This window comes from Aphelocoma coerulescens, chromosome 10 (assembly GCF_041296385.1).
Source record: "Aphelocoma coerulescens isolate FSJ_1873_10779 chromosome 10, UR_Acoe_1.0, whole genome shotgun sequence".
In the NCBI taxonomy this organism is placed as follows: Eukaryota; Metazoa; Chordata; class Aves; order Passeriformes; family Corvidae; genus Aphelocoma; species Aphelocoma coerulescens.
Genome location: NC_091024.1, coordinates 15,337,278 through 15,358,866, shown reverse-complemented (window position 1 = coordinate 15,358,866; position 21,589 = coordinate 15,337,278). Strand labels below are relative to the sequence as shown.

The 21,589-nt window shown below is 39.5% G+C and overlaps 1 protein-coding gene and 1 long non-coding RNA gene across 7 annotated transcripts in view; one reads left to right on the top strand and one right to left on the bottom strand.

The window, feature by feature from the left end:
• Positions 1-13,097, bottom strand: part of LOC138116687 (uncharacterized) — a 63,775-nt gene extending 50,678 nt beyond the window's left edge. Inside the window, exon 1 of the long non-coding RNA XR_011154295.1 lies at positions 12,853-13,097. This is a non-coding gene — a long non-coding RNA (uncharacterized lncRNA). The remainder of the gene's footprint in view (positions 1-12,852) is intronic.
• APBA2 (amyloid beta precursor protein binding family A member 2) overlaps positions 1-21,589 on the top strand; it is a 45,394-nt gene that overhangs the window by 771 nt on the left and 23,034 nt on the right. For 4 of the 6 annotated variants that reach the window (XR_011154292.1, XM_069026227.1, XM_069026231.1 and 1 more), the window contains exons 2-5: positions 912-1,004; positions 4,059-5,064; positions 17,390-17,470; positions 18,647-18,683. Coding sequence is in view for 5 of the 6 variants with exons in the window: in XM_069026227.1 (XP_068882328.1) it covers positions 4,096-5,064; positions 17,390-17,470; positions 18,647-18,683 (1,087 nt within the window). In the remaining variant the exon portion in view is untranslated. Of the gene's footprint in view, positions 1-872; positions 1,005-4,058; positions 5,065-17,389; positions 17,471-18,646; positions 18,684-21,589 lie in introns of those variants that run through there. The other 2 variants (XM_069026228.1, XM_069026229.1) reach the window with 2 other exon arrangements.

The window sequence follows — 21,589 nt, the reverse complement described above, 5'->3', positions numbered from 1 at the left end:
AATCCGGAAGATTAACACTCTGCAGGTGAGAAGACAGAAGAGTTCAGACCTGTGGCCTTGAGGAACTTTGCTGTGTGACATGAGACAGCTTAGAAAAAGGCTAGAATGCTTTTAGGTTTTAAAATATTCAGGTTATGCTGAACCTAATCAATGACTAAAGCATTCTTCTAGGAAGCTTGAGAAATATTTTGATACAGTGGAAGAAAACTAGGCTGCCCTGGCTGTTCTAATATTTGAGTTAAAATACAGCTGTGTGTTTCCTTGACAGAAACGTATGTGCAGCTCCATAAAGAGCAGTTCTCAAGACTGCTGTTTGAAAACTCAGTTCAGTAATTCTGATGTGTTGGTACAGCTGGAGAAGTTACATTTTGTACTTGAAGGTGCTGTAATCAGTTCACATTCAGTTTGCAGTTCATGGGCTGAAAATAATAAATTCTGCCTTTTTATTCCAGTACTTTGTTACCTTAAGAGTAGTGCCTGACTGAGAAGATTGCAAAGGAGGCAAACTAAAATTGTAATTGTTGTGCAGAGATTACTTTGTAACTTCAGTTTCTATAGCATTAAGATCAGCATTGTGGCTCACCAAAAAATTTGGCTTCTTTTACCTCGGTTCCAGCATACAGGGGGTAAAGCACTGTCTTCAATCACTGCCTCGGACTGAACTAACTGAAAACCAATTTCCCATGTCCCAGTATGTCAGTGCTAGACATGCTTGAGAGGAATTATTTTCTCTGTTTCTTATCACCCATGCTTTAAAAAGTTTCCAGTCTGCCACTATTTCTTTGAAGTCCTTCCCACCGTAGTGCAGGTGCTGCACATTAACAGGCCCCAGTGTCCAGCTGAGAACCCTCACCCTGGCAGTTCCCCACAGCTGATAGAGCTCCACTCATCAGCCATCCCTCCTTCCCTAGGCTCCTGCCCTGCCTTTTGGCTCTCAGATCACATTCTGGTGGCTTCCTGCAATGTGTTATAGAATATCTAGAATGTAGTGGATTTTCATGCAGGTAAGTAACATCTTGGAGCATTCACTACTGGCATTTATAAAAGGCTATTACTGCAGAGATACCACTTGTGGCAGTTTCAAGGCCTGGATACTAAATGAAGATTCTTAGATGTGGGTGGAAAAACTCCATTACACTGGCTAAAAAAAGGGTTCTCATCTCCATATGCTTTAGGAAAATCTGAGTCATGGGTTTCAAACTGTGCTTGTTACAGGCTGTGCTTCTGTATCTTCAGCTATACTGTAGTGACTTATGTGCAAGGTCAACTGCACTGTAAATATTTAAGTATTATTTAATATGGATAATATTTCTACTAGAAGGTTGAGACCATTGCAGATGAGAGCTTTTCTTTCAATAAGAGGCACTTGATTTGTTCTGTTCTTGACAAAAAATAATTTTTGGTTAAGCCAGATGAGATCGCTGTAGTTTTCGTGCAGTGCCATTCAAAATTATTTCAGCACTCCATCTTAACTCATTTTAGACATGCTTGTGTAATGTACTCATGCCTGATCTGCTCATACAAACAATTTATCTTGCTTGTGGGCAGTGTTTTGCAGCCTGTGCAGAGCATTGTAATATTGTGACTTAGGTTGCTATTTTAATCCAATGTAAAATATGTTTTGTTTATACTGCATCACAGTATAGAAACATCCTTAGTTTGCAGTAAGAGCTGACTAATCAGAGGTGACCCTAGTGGATGGATGGCTACAGCTTGCTGTTGTGTTCTTTTAACTGATTCCAAAGTAAAAATGTATCGCTAGTATCAAAGGGATAGTGGGTATACAGATTGTATTGAGAAAACCTTGCAAGTCTGCTAGTTCTTCCAATAGTGAGGAGGGCCAAGTAATCCCTGAGAAAGTTTTGCCTCCTCTGATTTTCTCCTTTAAAACTTCTCTTCAGATACACTATTTACTTTAAAGCTTTATTCTGTCAAGACTAATTCTGCAAGGTAACAATATCTAAAAAGAGCTCTACATGCTGAGTTCCTTTCATACCTCCTCCTGTGACTAACGTGCATCTCTGCTTTGTGTCTCAGAATGTAGAACTCATGTTTCAGGGATAGATTTGCCACATGATATCTTTGCAATAATCCACAGATACATTAGATCCCTGGATTTGTCACAAACTAAGGATTTGGAGTTTTCTTGTGGTATCACAAGTTCTACAGGGATATCTGTAAGGTTTTAGGTTACAGTAGCAGGATATTTTTTCTAAGTTCATAATGCCTAAGAAATTACTCCCTATATAGCTCCTTCAATCCTCTAGCTCCATGATAGTTTTATTGCTCTGTGTGCACACAAGACTTGAAAAACTGGTTAAGTCAAAATGTTTGTGTGTTTGGCTGGTATGTCATTGTTAGGTTCATACAGTAAAACAAGCATTTGTGTGGTGCATGTCAGAAGCCTGAGCTCAGTTCACCCCAGTGAAGTAACTGCACAGGTCAAGTTTATCATAGGGATACAACAATGAAATACAGAGAAACAAATACTAAAGTATATAACTCCCCCCCTCCAAATCACACAGCAGATCACACTTGTCAAGCCTGTCTAGAATTAGCTATTTTCTTTAACTATTTTTTATATAGTTCATATAATCTCTGCTTATTTAGAATCCAGTATTCAGAGAAAATATGTAATTTAAAGTACCAGAAGTATTTAGCAGGAAGAATTAGTGAGCTTTTATTGTAAATGTGTATTTTATGTGGAATATAGATTAGACTTTGAAAAACAGTGTTGTAGAGGGATCTGGATAGATTGGAGCATTGGGCCATGATTAATTTAACAAGTCTAAATGCCAGGTTCTGCTCTGAGGTGCTGGTTGACAGCAGTTCAGGAGTCAGCAAAGTGCTCTGGCAGCCCAGAGAGTAAAGCGTGTCCTGGACTCTGTCAAACACTCACTAGCTGCTCGGAAGAGAGGATTATCCTGCTGCATTCAGCACTGATACAGCCTCACCAGCCTGCTGTGTGCACTTCTGGGCACCCTCATTTAAGAAAGATGTGAAGGTCCTTGTATGTGTGCACAGAAAGGTAGCAGAGCTGGTGAAAAGAGCTGGAAGGAGGTATCCTTAGAGGAATGGCAAAGGGCTTTGGGCTTGTCTGGTTTGTAGAAAGGAGGCTGAGGTGACCTCATTGCCCTCAACAGCATCTTCCAGAGGGGAAGTGGGCAGGGAGGTGCTGAACTTCTCCCTAGAGAAGGTATCCAGTGAAGGGATGTATGAGAATGGTTCAAAGCTGTGTCACGATGGGTTCAGACTGGACATTAGGAAGCATTTCTTTACCAAGAGCACATTCAGACACTGGAACAGGCTTCCAGTGGCAGTCAATGCCCCAAGCCTGTCAGTGTTTTAAGAGTATTTGGACAAGGCCCTTAAAGCACACTTTAACTTGGTCAGCACTGGGTGATTGCTGTAGGTCCCTTCCAACTGAAATAATCTATTCTAAAAGCAATATTTGGTTTAACAGTGGGAGATAACAATGGGAGATAACAATGGCATCCAGCTAGTAAGGGCTAATAAACCAGCAACTGCTTTTAAAAAAATAACACTTTTAATACCAATGCATTATCTTTTAGTGCACTATGTGACTGCCAAGTTAATAGAAGTATTTTCCTTTAGTTTTGGTAAGAGCAGGTCAGATTCTAAATGTTTGTTTTCAGTACACATTAAAGAAATGCCTAAGCTGAAAATTGAAAAGAGCTCCCATTTACTGCATAGTGATCAAAGCATGACCCCTTACTGGCAAGAAAAAGAAATTGAAAACTAATTTCAAGGTTCAGGATTAATTCTATGCCAAATTGACAGACGAAAGCCTACACTAGAACACATTCAGCATAAATGTAGAACCTTCTCTTTATCTGTTCCTTTCAGAGTGCAACTTATTGCTTTGATTTCATGGTTCCACAGCACAAGCATTTTAAAAGTTAGCTGTCTGAATTTGGTCAAATATCTACAAACACAGGCTTTTTACCAAATGAATCTATCAGTTTGCTTCCTATTAACATCACTGTTCTCTACTGATGACCTTTTCCTGAATGTGTGCTTTTCCATCTTCCCTGCAGTAATTGCTGGAAATGATTGTCATGTAAGGAGCTGGCTATGGCAAACAGGAAACATCAAAGCACTACAGCCAGCATGCTGGATCACAGAGCCAGAGCCTGCCCGACTTCATCTCACAACAGGGAGCCTGAAAATGAAGAAAGTGACCTTCCCATTGAAGATTATGCAGCAAAGGAGGCAGAACTACCAACTGTGAGACCAGGTAGTCCTACCCCTGTGGAACATGAATGCAATGACCATAGTGGAGATGGCGACTCCAGCTCTGACTATGTTAACAACACTTCTGAGGAAGAGGACTATGATGAAGGCTTGCCAGAAGAGGAGGAGGGGATCACGTACTACATTAGATACTGTCCAGAGGATGATAGTTACCTGGAAGGAATGGACTGTAATGGGGAGGAGTATGCTCCCCATGAGGAACACCATGTTGAAACAGATGAATGTCAGGAAGCTGTAGAAGAATGGGCTGAAGGTAAAATTCAGCACCAAGATGAAAATGAGGTGATGGACAGGCAAGAGTGGCAGGAAGGTCAAGATAATGGCATTCAGATTTTGGAGGATGAAGCATCATCTTTGGAGATTCAAGACCAAGAAGAAAACATACAGTACTGTCAAAGTGAAGGTGACTATCCGGACTATTACCCAGCAGAGGCTAATGGAAATTCACAGGGAGTATCACCATACCATTCTAGAAAAGAGGATGCAGAGCTGGAAGAGCAGGAAGAGGACATTGACCAGATTGTAGCAGAAATCAAAATGAGTATGAGCATGAGCAGTATTAACAGTACAACAGAAATGAGTCCAGAGCACACTGGGACTGAAAACATGGCACATGACTACAAAGAGACTTGTTCAAAGGGAGAAGCTGTTCACAGTGCTAACAGGCACGAGGGAAGGCCAAAATCACTGAATATCCCATCTGCCTCTAAGCATAGTGGAGATGTGCATCGAGGTTTTAAAGCAAAGTCAAGAACCCCAGAGGACAGACAGAAGTGGCCACAGGAGCAGGTATGATGTGCTCTTTTAAACCACACTGTCAGAGGCATTATCCAAGTGTTATGTTACTTATTCCAAACAAAACTAGCAATATTTGAATACATCTATATCAATATGTAAATATATACATTAGCGATATTTTAGATTTTATTGTTATTGCATTCACATAATCACATAGTGTGTTTAGAAAAAGGTGCTAAATGTAATCAGCATATGTAGAGAACTAACAAAGAGGTTTTGCACAGAGAAGAGACAATTCAAACAAAGGTATTCCAGATGCATGGGGCAAACCCAGTTTGTTTAAACTACTTTCATTCTGCAGTGGCACTCTGGATAAACTTAAAACTGGGGTCAGCATTGAAATAGTTGATTTTTTTTTTCCATTAATAGCTCCTGTACCGTTGCCTTAGTGGTTGATTACTTTTTATTTTCAGTAGAACGTATGTCAAATCTAGATACTGTATACGTTAAAAAAACCTGCAAGAAGTGCCTGCATATTGCTGTGGTTTTTTACTAACTTGGCATATCTTGACCTTGACAAGAAGGAAGAAATAGGAGCTTTACTCGTACTAAAAATGCTGTTAAGCAGTTTTATCACAAGAATGATGTAGAAGTTAATTTAAACTGTGCACGATCGTCTCTTGTTATAATTCTGAGTGCCAGAAAAAGAGTCTGAGAATGAAGTTCAAGCTTTTCTAAAGGAAAAGAAGTGTGACTTTTTTCCCTGAAGTTTCAAATTGAATGTGGTTACTTCTTAGAGAAGTACACCTCATTCCTGTTACAATCCGGTTTAGACCCAGGAAAGCAAAGCAAGCTAAGTCTCTGAGCATAAACCGGAAAGAACCTGGAAGGTTCAAAATATCCCCAGAAATGAGATTAAAACCAAACGAGGTTAGATGTTGTTGCCAAAAAATGGATGTATTTTATTTGATAGTAAAAGAGGCAAAGAGAAGGGAAAAGAAAGAGAGAAAGAAAAGAAGTGTGCATGGGGGGTGGGAGAACAGGGAGAGGTGACAGGGGTTAGATGGAAGCATATCAGCCATCTGAGGGTCCCAACGACGTCTCGTTGCTCCCCTCCATCTGGTCTGCTGCTGGTGGTGAGGGTCCCCCGTTGCCGCTGTGGCCACGCTGCTACACGCTGCCACACGCCAAAGGGTGCAGAACTCCGTGGGTTAATGCACACTTTGGGCCAGGTGGGAACGCCCACGTGTCTTTCTTACAGGGGCCAGCCTGACACACTGTCCCTTGCAACTCTGAGGTTCTGTTGCATCATCTCTGGTGCAGGGTCTGGGGACCCCTTGGGGGAGCCCCTGTGATGGGCCATGTCACCCCTCCTGCTGTGGATAAGCTTCCTCCCCCTCTACCCCTCCCGCCCCCCCCCGTGAGGACCCCTCAGCTTGGCTCCTTTGCACAGTTGGAGGATGGGCAGTCACTGCACCTCTGACCAGAGGCTTTTCCAAGATACCCAGAGTCTCTCCTCCCTCCACCCCTTGGTGCGAGGGTCTGTTTGAGCCTGGCAGCTGATCGCCCTGGGGCTGTGGTCTCCACCTTGGAGGTGTTAAGCCTGTGCTCAGTGAATGTCCCCAGCCCTGAGTTGTTACTTAATCTTATCTTCATCAGCGAGCAGTGTCAGGCCTCAGGGCCCCATTCAGGGTGTGGGAGTCTTCTCTTCAGCTTTTGCAATACAGTTTTAAAAGTCCTTTAAGAAAATGTTTAAGTCATAAAATATAATATTTCAGTCTCTGACAATTCCCTAATGTCATTTTGAAGCCTTGATTTTGCATCTCTAAAATTATATGCAGTTGAATATTAGTTATCTTCTACAATGAACAGATCTACCTAAAAGAGGTAAAACATAACATGTACTTGGGTAACAAACTATTACGGATAAATGAATTATTTTGCCTTATCTTTAATTAAAATGCTTTATTAAACTTCAGATGCATACGTTTCCTGTTTTAGCTTTATCAACTCTGTAAATAGGATTTTCTGTAGTTAAGTGCCCCACAGTTAAACAATTTAGTCTAGGTGATTCCATTAAAAACAGACATTAAAATATGTTAATTCCTCTGAAAAACAGTAAAAAGAGATCAAATGTTTAAGGATATGCTGATGAAACAGGTCAACTGTCATTATAATTGTGAACAAAAAAAAGTCTTAGAGGGATATTTTCAGATTTCCTATATCTGCAGCAAGTTTTTAATATTCATTACTACATTCTATTTTCAGAAGTATAATTATAACCAAATTGTGCAACTTACTATATTCAGTGCCCTACTGCCAGCATAAAAGTCCCTTAGTGAATACGCTTGCTGATGGTGAATGGCTTGAACAGTTACTAGGTGTTGGCTGGGAGCAGAGAGGTTGAGGTAGCATGTTTTAGACTTAGTGATGGTCTTTCTCCCAGCATCTGCTACTGGGAACGTTGCTCCTTGCAAGTTCTCAAAATATTTTCAGAACAAAAGACAAGAGTTCTTCAATAAGAAAGAATTCCTCAGTGCTTGACTAAGTAATTGTAGGGTTTTTTTCCCCCCACTGAACGACTGCCCATTCAAAACAATATTCAAAATAGACTTTCATTTCAACAACTTTTTTGGTTTTGAAGTTTATTTATCAGAAGCTGAGCTGAACTGCATTGTACCTTTGTCATTCTCAACAGACTGCTAACAGCTGAGGGCTATGTAACACCTGGATATTGATATTACTGCCCCAGTGTGAAAAAAACCAAAAGCACCTAAGTATTTCTGAACTGCCTGTCTGAGCTTTAATTGTTTTTTCTAGTCAGTCTTGCACCAATGCCTTCATCTTGTTTCGTAAGGAGGGAAGCACTGCTGTCATAGGTAACCCCTGGCTGGATGAAGCCACTGAGCTAATACAATCACTTTTAATAGCAACCACAAACTCCTGTCTTAATGGATAGAGAGCACTGGACAGTACACAGTGTTTCATTCCTTCAAACATGAAGACAGGAAATTAGAGATACAGTAGTACAGGTATCTACTCCAGATCAGCACATAGGGCTAAACAAACGGGGTGACAAGGCATGCATTTCATTTCCAAGAAAGGAGACAGGGCACAGCTGCTGTGGGCAATTCACTGAAGAGAAGAGCACAAGCCTCCAAGGCAAAAAGGTGTGAAGTGGTATTTCTTACAGAGATACAGAGGCTCACAAATGGAGACATGAGGTAATTCTCCCTCTCTCCACCCCAAGCCTCCAGGAATACAGAAGAAGGAGTAAAAAACAAGTTCAATAACCTTTGGCAAGCATTACTTGAATGTGTTGTGTATCATGAGAAGACTGGTCTTACCTTGCTGTGTTCTTCTCAACCTAGTGCAAGTTATCATTCTCAGCTTTATCCAAAAATCAGGCTCATGGTGAGGGCATTAGAATAAGAGTTCAATATCCATTGCTGCCAGAGTTGGATTTTTTTCTTAATTGCTCCTTAAATGTCCTTAGCACAAGGTGTGGTTGGACATTTAGCATTAATACTGGATGTCAAAAAATTTAGATAAGGTGCAGAGGATTTTGTTTTTCTTCTGGAGTATTTACTTCTTTTAATATTTACTATGAAATGTCAAAGGGATGGATGGAATTAGAGTACTTCCTAAATGAACCTGTGTCATTTGTGAAACCAAGACAGCCATAATTTTAACTACAATATTTAAACCAACTACAAGAATTCCATTTCTTTCACAGTGAAAGGAAAAACCCCAAGGCCACTGTCAGTGCATTTGCATGCTACACTTACTGTTTGCAGAGAACAGGCTCTTAGAAGAGCCTTGGTTTTGTCACCTTGCTAAAAGATCTATTATAAATGTGCATCTCACAGTACAAAATACCATGCTGAAAGGGATGACAGAGGCATATGTATTCCATATAGAGCAGTTTTTTGCCTCAATTATCTTTAAATAAATGTAGATTTGAATGCTTCCAGGTTAAATCAAGATATACTACGTGTATGTCAGTTTTTGTAAACAATGAGCAAGCAGGAAGGTGCTTTTGTTGTTTTATGTGTGTAGTATGCTATCCTTAGCTTTTTCATGTTTCTGCTCCTCTCCTCCTTTCCTGCCTCATACAGGTAGTATTACTGCTTTTTATAACGTTTACATTCCTTTAAAATACACAGCTATTAATTCTTAGCTCATGATAGGTGCTAACTTTCTATTTGCAAAACATTTGCTAAATAACAAGTAAACAAATGTGATTTTAAAGGTTCCTGTTGCACCAGAAAACAGTCACTTTTTAAGAAAGACCCAACAATTTACAGAGAAGGAAAAACAAACTAAGCATCTCATTTGACTTTCACTGTGCGTCAGTCTCCTGTCTTAAATACACACGCTCAGGCTTGAAAACTTCAGGCATAGATGAGGGCTTGTTTAGCCTTTATTTGTTAATACTTCTAGGGAAGCACTGAAGGGGATGATTAGCACTAGACAAGTCTGAGGGGAAACCTAGAATACATTTAGAGAGTATATTTGCTCTAACTCACTGCCTAGCACAACTCTTATTCCTTGCAGGTTTTCCATGCTTATGTTATTTAAGAAAGGCATCACATCTGTGAAGTTAAACTGACTATTCTGGGTATTTTATAACAAAGCAAATTTAACACCTTCCTCAAGCTAAGGGTTTTCCCACACCCATTTGACATCTTGGTCATCTCTCAGCTAATTGTTGAAGTATCACATGAAGAAATTTTGTTTTTCTAGTTTCTTTTCATATGTTTCACCTGTAGCAGAGAAATTGAGTATTGTCAGACATACTACTGATGTAATTCTCCTGAATTACCACAGTTTTTAATGTAACAAACATGAATTAACTGACAGGTGTATGTTTGGATGGAAGAAGATGAACTGAATGGCTCCTTCAACTGACAGTAGCATACAGTACAACCAGAGATTTTAAATAGATGTGGTATTCCTGTGAAAAGTAGTTGCTTTTTGGAATGCTGTTACATTTTCTTCAAGGTTAGCTACAATACTGTTGGTTTGGCACAGTAATAATCAACACGGGAACAGCTTTACCAGGTGAAAAATGAGAGTAATTTCCTCTTGCAAATGTGTGCTTGTACTGCACAAAATATGAACAAGGGCCTGGTGTAAACCAAAGGAAACCACAAAAAGCTTGTCTCCAGCTCACTGCAACATACCCTGTCCTACTTCCTTCCCACAAAGCACGATGGCACGGGGCAGTCCCAGCCCCATCCTGCCACTCCCTGACTGCATTTGGAACTTCAGTTTCTCCTGTTGCAGAATTAGCATAATTAAAGAATGGTAGCAGTGAATAAAAAAGCAAAACATTGGACAGCAGCTGAAATAATAACCAATGGAAGAGGTCTCTTGCACTAACGCAACTCAATTTAAGTAACTGCTTCTCTGGAACCTATGTGGCAGAGTTTACTCTGTTCATCCCACTAGGATCCTGCCTCTGTGAAACACTGGCATTGGCATGGCTGAGAGCAATTTCTGCTGGGTAGGGACTGAAGATGACTATGGGACTCAATACTAGAGCACTGATAATTTAACCAGCCCTTGTTCCTAATGTCTACTCTAGGCAGATTTCAGACTCCTGAGAATGTGTTCTCTCCTACCTTGTTCAAGCCAATCTGTTTACTAACAGTAAAAGAAAATGTTTTTAACAGCACCAACACCCTGCCCCACCTACACCCTTTTGAAGAAACAGGAATTTGCCATGAAATTTCTCTCCTATCAAAGGAGAACCTCAGAGGGAAGTCTGCTTTTGAATGATGCTGCCTGTGACACTGAATTCTACTGCTTCTCATTTCTCAATCATTCTTTCATAACACTGGCATACCTTTGAGAACCTAACCAAATATGCTTGTACAAACTGCCCTAGTAGGGACACCACAAGCTCCTGCAGCATTAGTCTGCTTTCACAACGTTCATATAGGCTGTGTCCTTATACTTCTTCAACATAGACATCCACAGACACATAAAAGATCCCTACAAAAATCTGTAAAAGAAAATTTTACAAAGCCATATTTATTTCATCTCTTTTTCCCCCTTCAACAGCTTTGCACATGTCAATGCTGCTACTGTGTTTTCTTTGCCTGTGCTGGTAGAGCTCAGTACTGACACAAATATTTGTTTCCTTCTCTCAGCATGGGCACAGTGCTCTGCTGCTGCAGAGTCCAAATCTAGGAGTCTTTTGGCTGCAGAAGTTTTCACCTTTAGAACAGTGTGAGGAAACTAAGATGATAGATAGTTTAGAAAATGTGTATCTTAGGGCTGTCTTGCTGGAAGCTGGTCTGAGTGTTATGGGATGCATTCAAGAACAGCTTGTAGAAAACACAAATGGGTGTAAATGAAGAGCATTAAAACAGGTTTCTGCATTCTCCTGTGTGTTCTAAGCAGCTGTGGGGCACGACTATCAAACAGCTGTTACCAAGTGACAGTTCCCAAACTTACCAAGCACTTACTGAAAAGTGCTGAACAGTCCAAACAAAACCAGTTTCTCTGTGCTAATTGGCCGAGCCACAGACTTTTAGCAATCAGCTCCTGACACCAGTAGACAGCAAGATCAATGTCTGTTACCTAAAGATGCATTAGTGACAAAGTCTTCTCAGGAAGTTTAAATCAGAAGGCAGCACGTGCTCCTAATTACATCTCCCTAAGAATTCAGCAGAGCTGTTTCTGTGAAACTCATAATGGCTGGCTCTCAGTTTTAGATATACACAAAGACAAAAGAATATAAGAATGGTTCTTTGAGGTGATAAAAATAAATTGGCAATTATTTTAATGTCTACTGAAATTTGAGCATGTTGAAATCATTCTGTGGAATGCTTAGATCTCTCAACTTACTCTGTCTCCTCTTTTCCTAAACTTGACTTGCTTGGTTGCAACTACTCCTCAGAAATATTTTTCTCTTCACTCCTGAGCTGTACTAGCACCATCACTAAATTAACACATAAGTAGTGGAATCTTTGTGAGAGAAGAGTGTGAAGTCTGACCTTTTTTCCTGTGATGACAATCAGAAAACCTTCAGCTAGTCAAGAGCTGCCTCATTCAGAGTCTTATCTTTGTAAGAGTACCCTGCTGGGCCAAATTGCTCCTCCTGACAATGTTACCAATGTTAATGATAACTAATGCAGTGTCAGGAAGGTACATTAGGCCGTTCCACTACGCATCAACAGCCGTCAGGAGGGAGGTTATTTCACTTGTGCAATTTAATAGGAATAGCACTGCCATAATAGACTTCATACTAGGCTACCAGCTCTTCGTTTAAAGAGATGTACCTTGGGGTATGCCTTGAGGTATCATTGAGACACATCACCCAATGATAAACTGCAGAAAACAACACATCACAGAAACTACAAATGGAGGTTTTGTCCCTAAGTAGCAAACACAATACCCATCTGCTTTGGTTTTATTCTAGAGAGGGACAACAAACCTGGATGAAAGGTCAGTCAGGTCTACAGGTTTACTTGTGCAACAAGTAGCAACAATTTTGTCAGTTTACCACAAAGCATCTCTTCCCCAAGAAGGTTGGGTTTTTTCCTTAGAGCCTACCACAAGGACCCTTTTTCAATTGGAACCCACCACAAAACATATATTTTCCAAAACACTTAGTCATCTTCAAGATGAGTTACAGGATATATAAGCCAGTACACTGGTCTCTGAACACATTATTTGCTAATGCTAAACAGCATTGCTACTAAAGTGATGGGAAGGTGTGGAATGTAAGGCTCATTATTCAAATGTTTAAACATAATAATAAAGCATTACCATGCCTTTGAGCTCTTCTCTCAGACAAATTCTGAATAAATCAGAGAAAGGACTAACCTGATGCTTTCCAGGAGAATGTTCCCCAGTAGGAAAGTGCTTCATCAGTGCTGAGCACCATAGGCAGCAGCTGTGAGGAGGACCAGTGTTGGTGACATGAGTGTTTGACTGACAAGCCAAACAGCTCACACTGGAGCAAACAGCCAGGTGTTTACAGAAGAGCAGAACTCACTCCTCACCAGCCCCCACCTCCAGCTGAAAGAGACTTCGTGCTGCAGAAAGGGGTTATAAAGGTGGTCTGGGTGCCTGGGAGGGGCCCTGCAAGATTGGTGCGAGGAGGCCCCATGTGGCCCCAGGCCTGGTAATTAACCATCAGGATAGGGCTGGCCAGGGCATGGATGGAATTTCAGGCTTGTTGTGGGAAGATATCCACAGGTGCTTGTGACCTCAAATAAGTAGAGTCTGATTTTCCTCTCAGCCTAAAATTGACATTTTCTGCTGCTTCATGTTCTTTCACATGCTGGACACTGCCTCAGTACTTGCTCAAGAGGCAAAAGTATTAATAACACTACGCCCATAATATTTTTATATCCTTGCATTACAGAATCTTTTATCAGAATTTATCCCAGGGTGAGAGACTTTTAACGTAGCTGTGCCCCTGTGTTAGTATGCAGTCAATTCCAAATTTTTGGTTTAGTTTTAGGTCCTCTTCTTTATTGCAAACCAGGGTACAAACTAATTATAGTATCTTGTAAGAGTTGCCCTCACGTGATTTTTCCAGCTGTCGTAACACTCAAATCAGCAACATAAATTGGAAACTCTGTAAAAAACATGAAGAAAGCAAGTATTGAGTATGATAATTTACTTCACATTAGTCAGATCACTTGGGAGTATGAACCAATTTCCAGCCCCAATGAATACTAGAATTTATATTTTCTAAAAATGATACCATAAAGGAGCTTCAAAATAGTCCCTTCATCCTTGGTCTAGAAGCATCTCCTTTCATATGTCCAAGACTACATTGTTTGTAGTTGTGGATGGGAGATGCAGCTATGCCTACTCTGCATAGTTCTGTCCTTTTAAATCTTCTGGAGTGAAAGGGAAGCCCTTCTCCCTGTATTTCCTTCTCCAGGCAGTTGTTGGGCACAGAAAGTCTGAGAGAGGCACAGCTCCCCTTACATGGGATGCTGCTCTGGGCTGTGCTACCTCCAAAGCTGGGAAGATCCCAGTAATGTGATATTACAGTCAGTTTTGTTTGCAGGAAGTGCTCACAGTGACACCCTTCCCTCCCCATCACGACCTTCTTAAATAGCAAAGTGTTAATGGTTCAGCCAGAGGTGGAACATAATGCTTGCACAGATGTGCCTAAAAGAAATGGATGAATTCTTTGTACCTGAGATTCTGCCTAATTAGTCTGGGGCTCCTAAACACGTGGACAAAACTCTGAGGGAAAAAATAATGGCTTTCATTTTCAGACACCAAATAGTAAGAAAAAACATTGGTTATGTTCCCTGTAGAGGTGGTGTGATTGATCCCAACTCATTGTGAATTCTGCTTAGGCTTCTCTTGGGAACCAGGAAGTACACAGTAACAACATAAAGACTACATACGTGACTGGGAACAAGTCAGCTTTTTTTCATATTCCTGAAATCCTGAAAATAAGAGTTCCAGTAAATCACACATGACATATCACATATCACATGACATTTTTATATGAAACCTCTGTATAAATCAAAACAGAGAAGCTATCCAAATGTTTAGCCAGATTTTTTATTCAGACTGTGTGGATTTAAATGTGCAATAATTACCACAGAGAACAATTGGCGTTATGACCCCCAGGGCTGAATAAATCCATTGAGATGGCAGTTTGAGGCAGCAACCTGTTTCAATGTTACAGCACCCAGGTGATGCTTACAAAAGCAGACAATTCTTTCTTTACATGCAGGTGCATTTTCAGTTCAGTCAAGTGTGTGGTAATCAGAACTGAGCTTTAAAAATACTGACATTCTGTTGTACATAGTAGAGTTAATGTATTTGCTGTCAGTGTTTACAGTTTAATGTATCTTCATTGTGGCCATGTCATAATCCCTGCTTAAAGGATACTTGATCTAAATCCTGCTACTTTAGGGAATAATGTATGATTATTATGCTTGTTTTATTAAAGTCTTCTAGATATTTACCTCATTAATATATTTCAGTGCACATCAACACAGATTGCTCGCTGTTAGTTTACCCATGAAATATAATTAGATTTGTCTTGTCTCAAAGAGAACAGTGTTTATAAGCAGTGATATGGTGAGTTTCCCAAGTCTGGGTATATCTCAGTATATCTCAGATAGTCTTTTCTTTCCTAAAGTCTTGCTTACTACTTGGGTGAGTCTTTCCTTTGTGTATCTTGTCCTACCTGGCAATTGTCATTAGTGAGCTCTAGTGTGCTTGCTTCATTAGCATATTTTGTTCTGCTGACTAAATATCGTAATGGGGAATAATTTGTCTAGAGGTGAACATAAAGGCTTTCTTTGCCTGCAGCTACATACTGCATTTGAAGGTCAGAAGCTAAGGAGTTACATTCCCATTTAACATTCAGGCTGGCCCTTTCAAATGATCCTCAGTGGTTTTCATTTGCAGAATTATTGATACAAGTTTTTATTTCTGAAGCTTTACAATGGCAGTGGCATTTAGGCCTTCATTTTGTGAGAAATGAGACAATTCTTAGTTAAAAATTAAGATAATTTATTAAAAATGGAAAAATTGAAAAATTGCAAAAATTAGCAAAATATAAAAATTTGGGATCCTATGGCTCGATAGGTGGTATGCCCCAGGAGCGCAGGGATTTTAGATCTTCTGGCTGAAACAGCACTAGACCTCAGGTAGAGAAAAAGGGCTTACAGTGCTAGGCTGGCTTTTGGCTGGTCCAAAAGCCAAAAAAAATTACTAAAAGCTCCTTAATAGGAGTAGACCTTCCCAGCACTGAACTCCACCTCAGCCGGCTGGAGAGAGGGAGGCATGCCTGTCTCTTACTCCTTGTTTTATAGTGCCTTTGCTCCGCCCACAGCCCACCCACAGCCCGCCCCTTTGGTTTAAGGTGATTGGTGTTTTCCCTTTGACAGATTATCTCTGTCCACCAATGGCTCAGCCTTGTCAGAGGGGTGGTATTAGTTGAGATAAGGGTCATTAAAATTCAGGTTGCTATGGTACTTGCTTACAGGGTAATGGCTATGGGGGCTGGGCTGTTTGTTGGAACTGGGGTTTTGAAATCTGCCTTGGAACCAAAGTACAAGTAAAAACACCTAAAAAAAGTACTAAAACACATCCAACATCTTAAAACACTTGTGAAAGTATACAGTAAACACAGGAAAGATAACTCATATGGTGTACAAGTGATTAATGTTTGAAAAGGGATTTTAACTGGGGAACTTTTAACTGGGGATTTTTTACTGAGAAGGGTGCAAATAAACTGCTTTGAACAAGTGAAAACCATAATAATAAAACTTGATTTGTGTACCTGGGCTGATGGGTTAATTTTAACATTCAATTAAAAAATATTTAACTCAAAATTAATTAATTAAACCACTTAATATGCAAAGACCAAGCACAAATAGGGATTTCATGTATGACAATTTTTGTACATAATGGAGAAACTAAGAAAAAAGGGAAAACCATAAAAATTTGTTCCATAAACCACCTTGGTTTTCCAGATTTCTAACACTGAAAATCTGAGCCATGAAAACCTCACTTTCTTGGTATGTACGAGACATGGGCACTCTCCATGTTGGGTGCTGGTTTTGTATGACTTGGGTCAGGTCTGGAAAAGAAATTCTGCCCCTGACATTACTGGAACAGGAAAAAAGGAATGTTCTGTAGTTTAAAAGACTTAGTATTTTCTTTGTGTAAGATTTTATATTTTCTCCTTTACATTTCTTCTGAAGCCTGAGGTTCTGCTGCCAGCATCCTGTAGATTTGGTTGGCTACAAGAAAGGAGATGCCATGAAGTATCTCCCACAAACACAGGATCCTACATGCAGTGCTAGAATTCTGTTTTTCAGATCAGAGATGGCCATTAGGGCTGTTTTGATTTTGTCCAATACTGAGAATAAATACATTTGAAAATTCTGACTTTGCTTTCTGACTTATTTGAACACATTAGCATTTGACTTAATTTCATGTGAAAAATTTGCATTGACATAAAATAATTTAAATTTAAATCAGTACTTTAACTGCTACTTAAAGATAATTGAAACATCCTATTATTTACATCAAAGTAGATATTTTATTATAATTAAACAGTTTAACATTTTTCTATGAAACCGATATTTGCTAAATTACAGTAGGAAATTCCGACTGCTACATCACATTATAATATTTCAGTACCAGTAATGAATATTGATTGTACATAAATAACTACAGATAAGTAATGAAGAACATGCTAAATAGAGTTTCATATGTTAATGTTTTGTGAATTTTTATTGAAATTTAATTTAATCTGGTGAAAATTTTCTGATTATCTTTGCACCATTGACTTCCACTGAAATCTCTACTTTGTTTTGAAGCTTTTCAGAAAACAAAAGGATCTGAAATCCTTTCTTTTTTCTTGCAGATGTGTAATGGTTTAGAGCAGCCCAGGAAGCAGCAGCGTTCAGACCTCAATGGCCCACTTGACAATAACAATCCCCCCGAGGTAGGTACCTGGAGCTGCCACTTGGGCTGCCTGGCTTCCTGCAGCAGCAGGGAGAGCAGGCCTCACATTGTCAGTCCTCTCCCTCTCACACATCCAGACTTAGGCTCAGTTTCTTTTCCTGAACTGACAATACATACCATATCTGCCTACTCTGAAAAGACTGAACTATACACATGAATTTTTGCTGCCTCATTCATTTTATGTAACTGTCTATGGCATGTACTCAAGCCTAAAATTTTCTGATGACATACAGAATAGGGAGAACACTTCAGAAGTTCTCTTTTTGGATTATTGGAGTGCAAAAGTGTCATCAAAAAAAAATAATGTTCTGCTTCCATTCCTCCCCCTCCCCCTCCCAGTGTCAGTCCTGGCTTAGTCAGCTGTGAAGAGACACAGTGATAGACAGACCTGCTCTTGTCACTGAAAACTGGAGGAAAGAAGATATCTGAGAATGCAGAATGAGTTATGCTTGGGGCTAGACACAGTGAAATGAAATTGAGACTTAGAAGCAGAAGTCTCTTATCTCAAAACCATAACATATTTAGCCTGTAGCCTATTATATTAACGAAGAGGCACATTTCTAAAGCCTTTTCTCATAATGGAGAAATCAGCCTCTTTCCTGGAAATGGGAATGACTGCGGAGGCTGGCTAAAGACAAAGAATGGAAGGACTGTATCTGTTTATTGAGACTTGGGACAGTAGCATAAAAAGAGCACTGTTGTGGCCCCAGCTAAGATTAAGTGTAATTCTATGTACTGAGCAGTCAGGGACAGTTCTATTTATTCAATGACCCAGAATCTTCTTTGTAAAACATTGTTAAATGTTCCTTATTGGAAATTTGGGATATCACTAATAGGCAGTGTGATCTAGTAGGCAATGGATTATATTGGGAATTGCTGGTTTCTATTGCTCATTTGACAGCTTACCTCCTAAGCCATTTTCATGGTCTTCCCCCTGCCTCCCTTATTTTTTTGCCTGGTGGGACCTTAAAATACTTTGAGACTCCAAGTATAGAGCACTCTGTAACAGTTAAGGCTGGGTTAATGACTGTCATGTAATGTGTTCAGTGTGCTAAACAGTGGCTATGTGACAGTGGTCAGCTGTTTAAATATAAGAATTCACTTCATTGTGTGAAAGTTATTTTGTTACAGCTATGCCATTTTTATTTCTCAACAGACAAAGAAAGTGTCTTCCTTTCCAAGTTTTGTTGATGGTAAGTTTGACATCATCGGTAGTTAAATTAGGATAAAGTGGAAGCAAATCCTTTAATATATAAATGATCACACTTCTAAAAACTAGTCAAACCCAAGAGAATACAGCTGAGAAGTTTAAGTATGGAAGTATTTAACATTTTCACCCTCCCCATGGCAATGGGAGCCTAGTGGTGATAAAAAGGAGGAGCAGATAGAACTCCCAGAAGGATTCAGGTGAAAATGAAGAGCAGCTACAAATCTGGAAGGGGTTAAAAAGGGTGTAACCGTGGGCCCCAGCAGGAGATTTATGAACACATAAGAGTACTGTATTCTTCAGGGCCCATTACTGCACTCTGGGAACCTCAGTTGTCAGCACAAATGGAAAGGTCCTCCTGAACTGACCGAACAATGGTAATCCAACCCTCTGTTCAGGAGAGCAAAGCTTTCACATATTTCTTCAATCTCTTTTGAGTGCTATTACATATATTCTGTTTGAAGAAAATAAGCCAATTTATTAACACAAGAAGGTGGACAGAAATAAAATAGGATTGTACTGAAAAACATGATCATTCTCTGATTCACTGACAGCTGAAGAACTTTTATAGGGAAAATGCATGCCGCTCTTCCTGCAAAGAAAAGGTCTACACTATAAAGTGAGAAAAGACAGTAGGACACTTTCAAGCATTGATACCTTAGATCTGTCATGAACACACACAATAGAAACCTTAAAAGGATGCAAAAAACTTAATTTCTAATAACATTCTCAACTCAGGGAAAACTTAATGCAATTTAGAATAATATTGGGATGTCCAACACCTTTTTCTTTTATTCCCTGATCTCACCATCTTGACAAGCATTTTCTATTTTCAGTAATTTAAGAAGCAGACCAAATAGAAAGTTCAAAGATTGTCCCTTCAGGTTGACATCTGAAGGACATTACACCGAACACTTGGCATGTACTGGCTAACAGGCCCTAAATAGTGGTAAATTTAAATGCATTCCTCAAGGGTGGCAGAGACAAGAAAGCAAGCTGATGCTTTGTAATAAGTATCTGCTGATTGTACAGTGGACAAGCATAAAGCAAGGCCAGCATGCACAGAACTTTAAAGCAGGTGAGACAATTCCTCCCTCACAGTGCTGCAGATACAGCTACACATTTTAATTTTACTGGGATAAAAAGGTTATGTCTTTTTTTTTACATACCAGCCAGCTCACTACTCTGTTGGAAAGGGGTCAGGATACCCTTTACATAATATAATACCTTTTTTTAGTTCAATCATTTTGCTTTCTCTTGATTTTTTCTGTAGTGGCACAGTATGTGAGGATAAGCTGTCTATTAGGCTTTTTCTATTGCAGGTATTATATGGCATTGTCTAATACAAATAAATATATGCCTCACTAGGAGCTTATGATAACTTACATGAATGCTTTCTGAATTCAAAGAAAAATACAGTTTCTATTATTAATTTGTATGTAGAGTCCCAAAAAGCACAGGACCCTTCTGCACATAAGAAAAGATTCTGCCAGCTAACGCTGCTGTTGTTCCCTGAGCTTTGACAGCAATACCACAACCATATTCTGGTTATATTCCTATTCAGTTTTAAAGCACTTTCAGCATGACTCCTTAACTACAGTAGCTATATCTATGTTTCTTGTAATACATAATATTTTCCATATGCCATTGTGAATATAAAAAAGGACTTACCAACTATCATATTGAATGGTAACAGGCCCAAAAAATATTGGAAATGTGTTTTGCAAATGTCTAAGAGCAAATGTCCTTTGCTGTTAGAATTGTTTCAGTAGTAGTACAACTACGTGCCCGTAGTAGTAATTACTTCTATGTTCAGTGGTTCTGGCTTTTCTGCACTCTGTCCTATCACCGTAATTCTTACTCTCTTACACAGTAACAAGCTTGATGAAGCAACGAAATCAGTCAGAAAATGGAAGTTGTAGATGGACATTCTGAAAGGTGACTTACACCCTGTGTCCATTTACTCCTTATGCAAAATCTGCTGCAGTGCCACACATCCCACGGTCTCGGTGACTTCATGGAGTGTGACAGTTCAGAGGAAACTGAACTGTGCTCAGAGTGCAGTCTCTAAATACTGTCTGAATCCTTGTTTACATTATTTTAGATAGGTGTAAAAATGCATCCCTATCAGATTAATGAATCCAGTTATGCTGAATTAATGATTTTTTTTGTTGAGTTTTCTTGTTTTACTATTTTATGAATACAAATGTTAATTTAAAAATGTTTGGACCTAGTCTGCTTAGTCTAGAAATATCTTTATACTTGTTACATTAGCAGATCAGCAGAAAACCAAGTAATCTCTATTGCCTTGATAAGTGCAGAAATTTGCAGTTAGATTTTTCAGAAATAGTTATCTAATGTTTAAGCACCAATAGTCAACATAAAATTCCAATCTTTGCTCACATCAAACTAACCTTCAAGTTTGAAACCCGTTCCTGCTTCCCTTCCTCATCAGTAAGCCTTTACACATGCTTGCAGTCAGGCGCATGCTTAAGTGCTCTGATGAGCTGGGACCTCAACCAAGTCTGCATTTTTGCATTATTTAAAGCAGACAGAGATAAGGAAGAAAACACCCAGGTGACCTAATTTGACCCTGGCAATTTTCAGTACTATTCCATCCTTCCAAGAGATGTCTTGTTTTACCTGACAGTTGCTTACATTGCCTTCATGATGGGAAATGTATGTTGGAAATGTTTTCTGCCCAACATGTCTTTTTTTTTTTGGTCTTTTTGTTCTGCATTATCTACTGCTGTAAGCATTTTCTGCATGCTGTTGACTTATACATTATGTAGCTGACTTTGTTGCTAGTATGATTCTGCAAAACATAATTTTTTAAAGCTATGAAGAGATTATGTGATGACATCCAACCAAAAAAGCCCTGGGTCTTTAAGG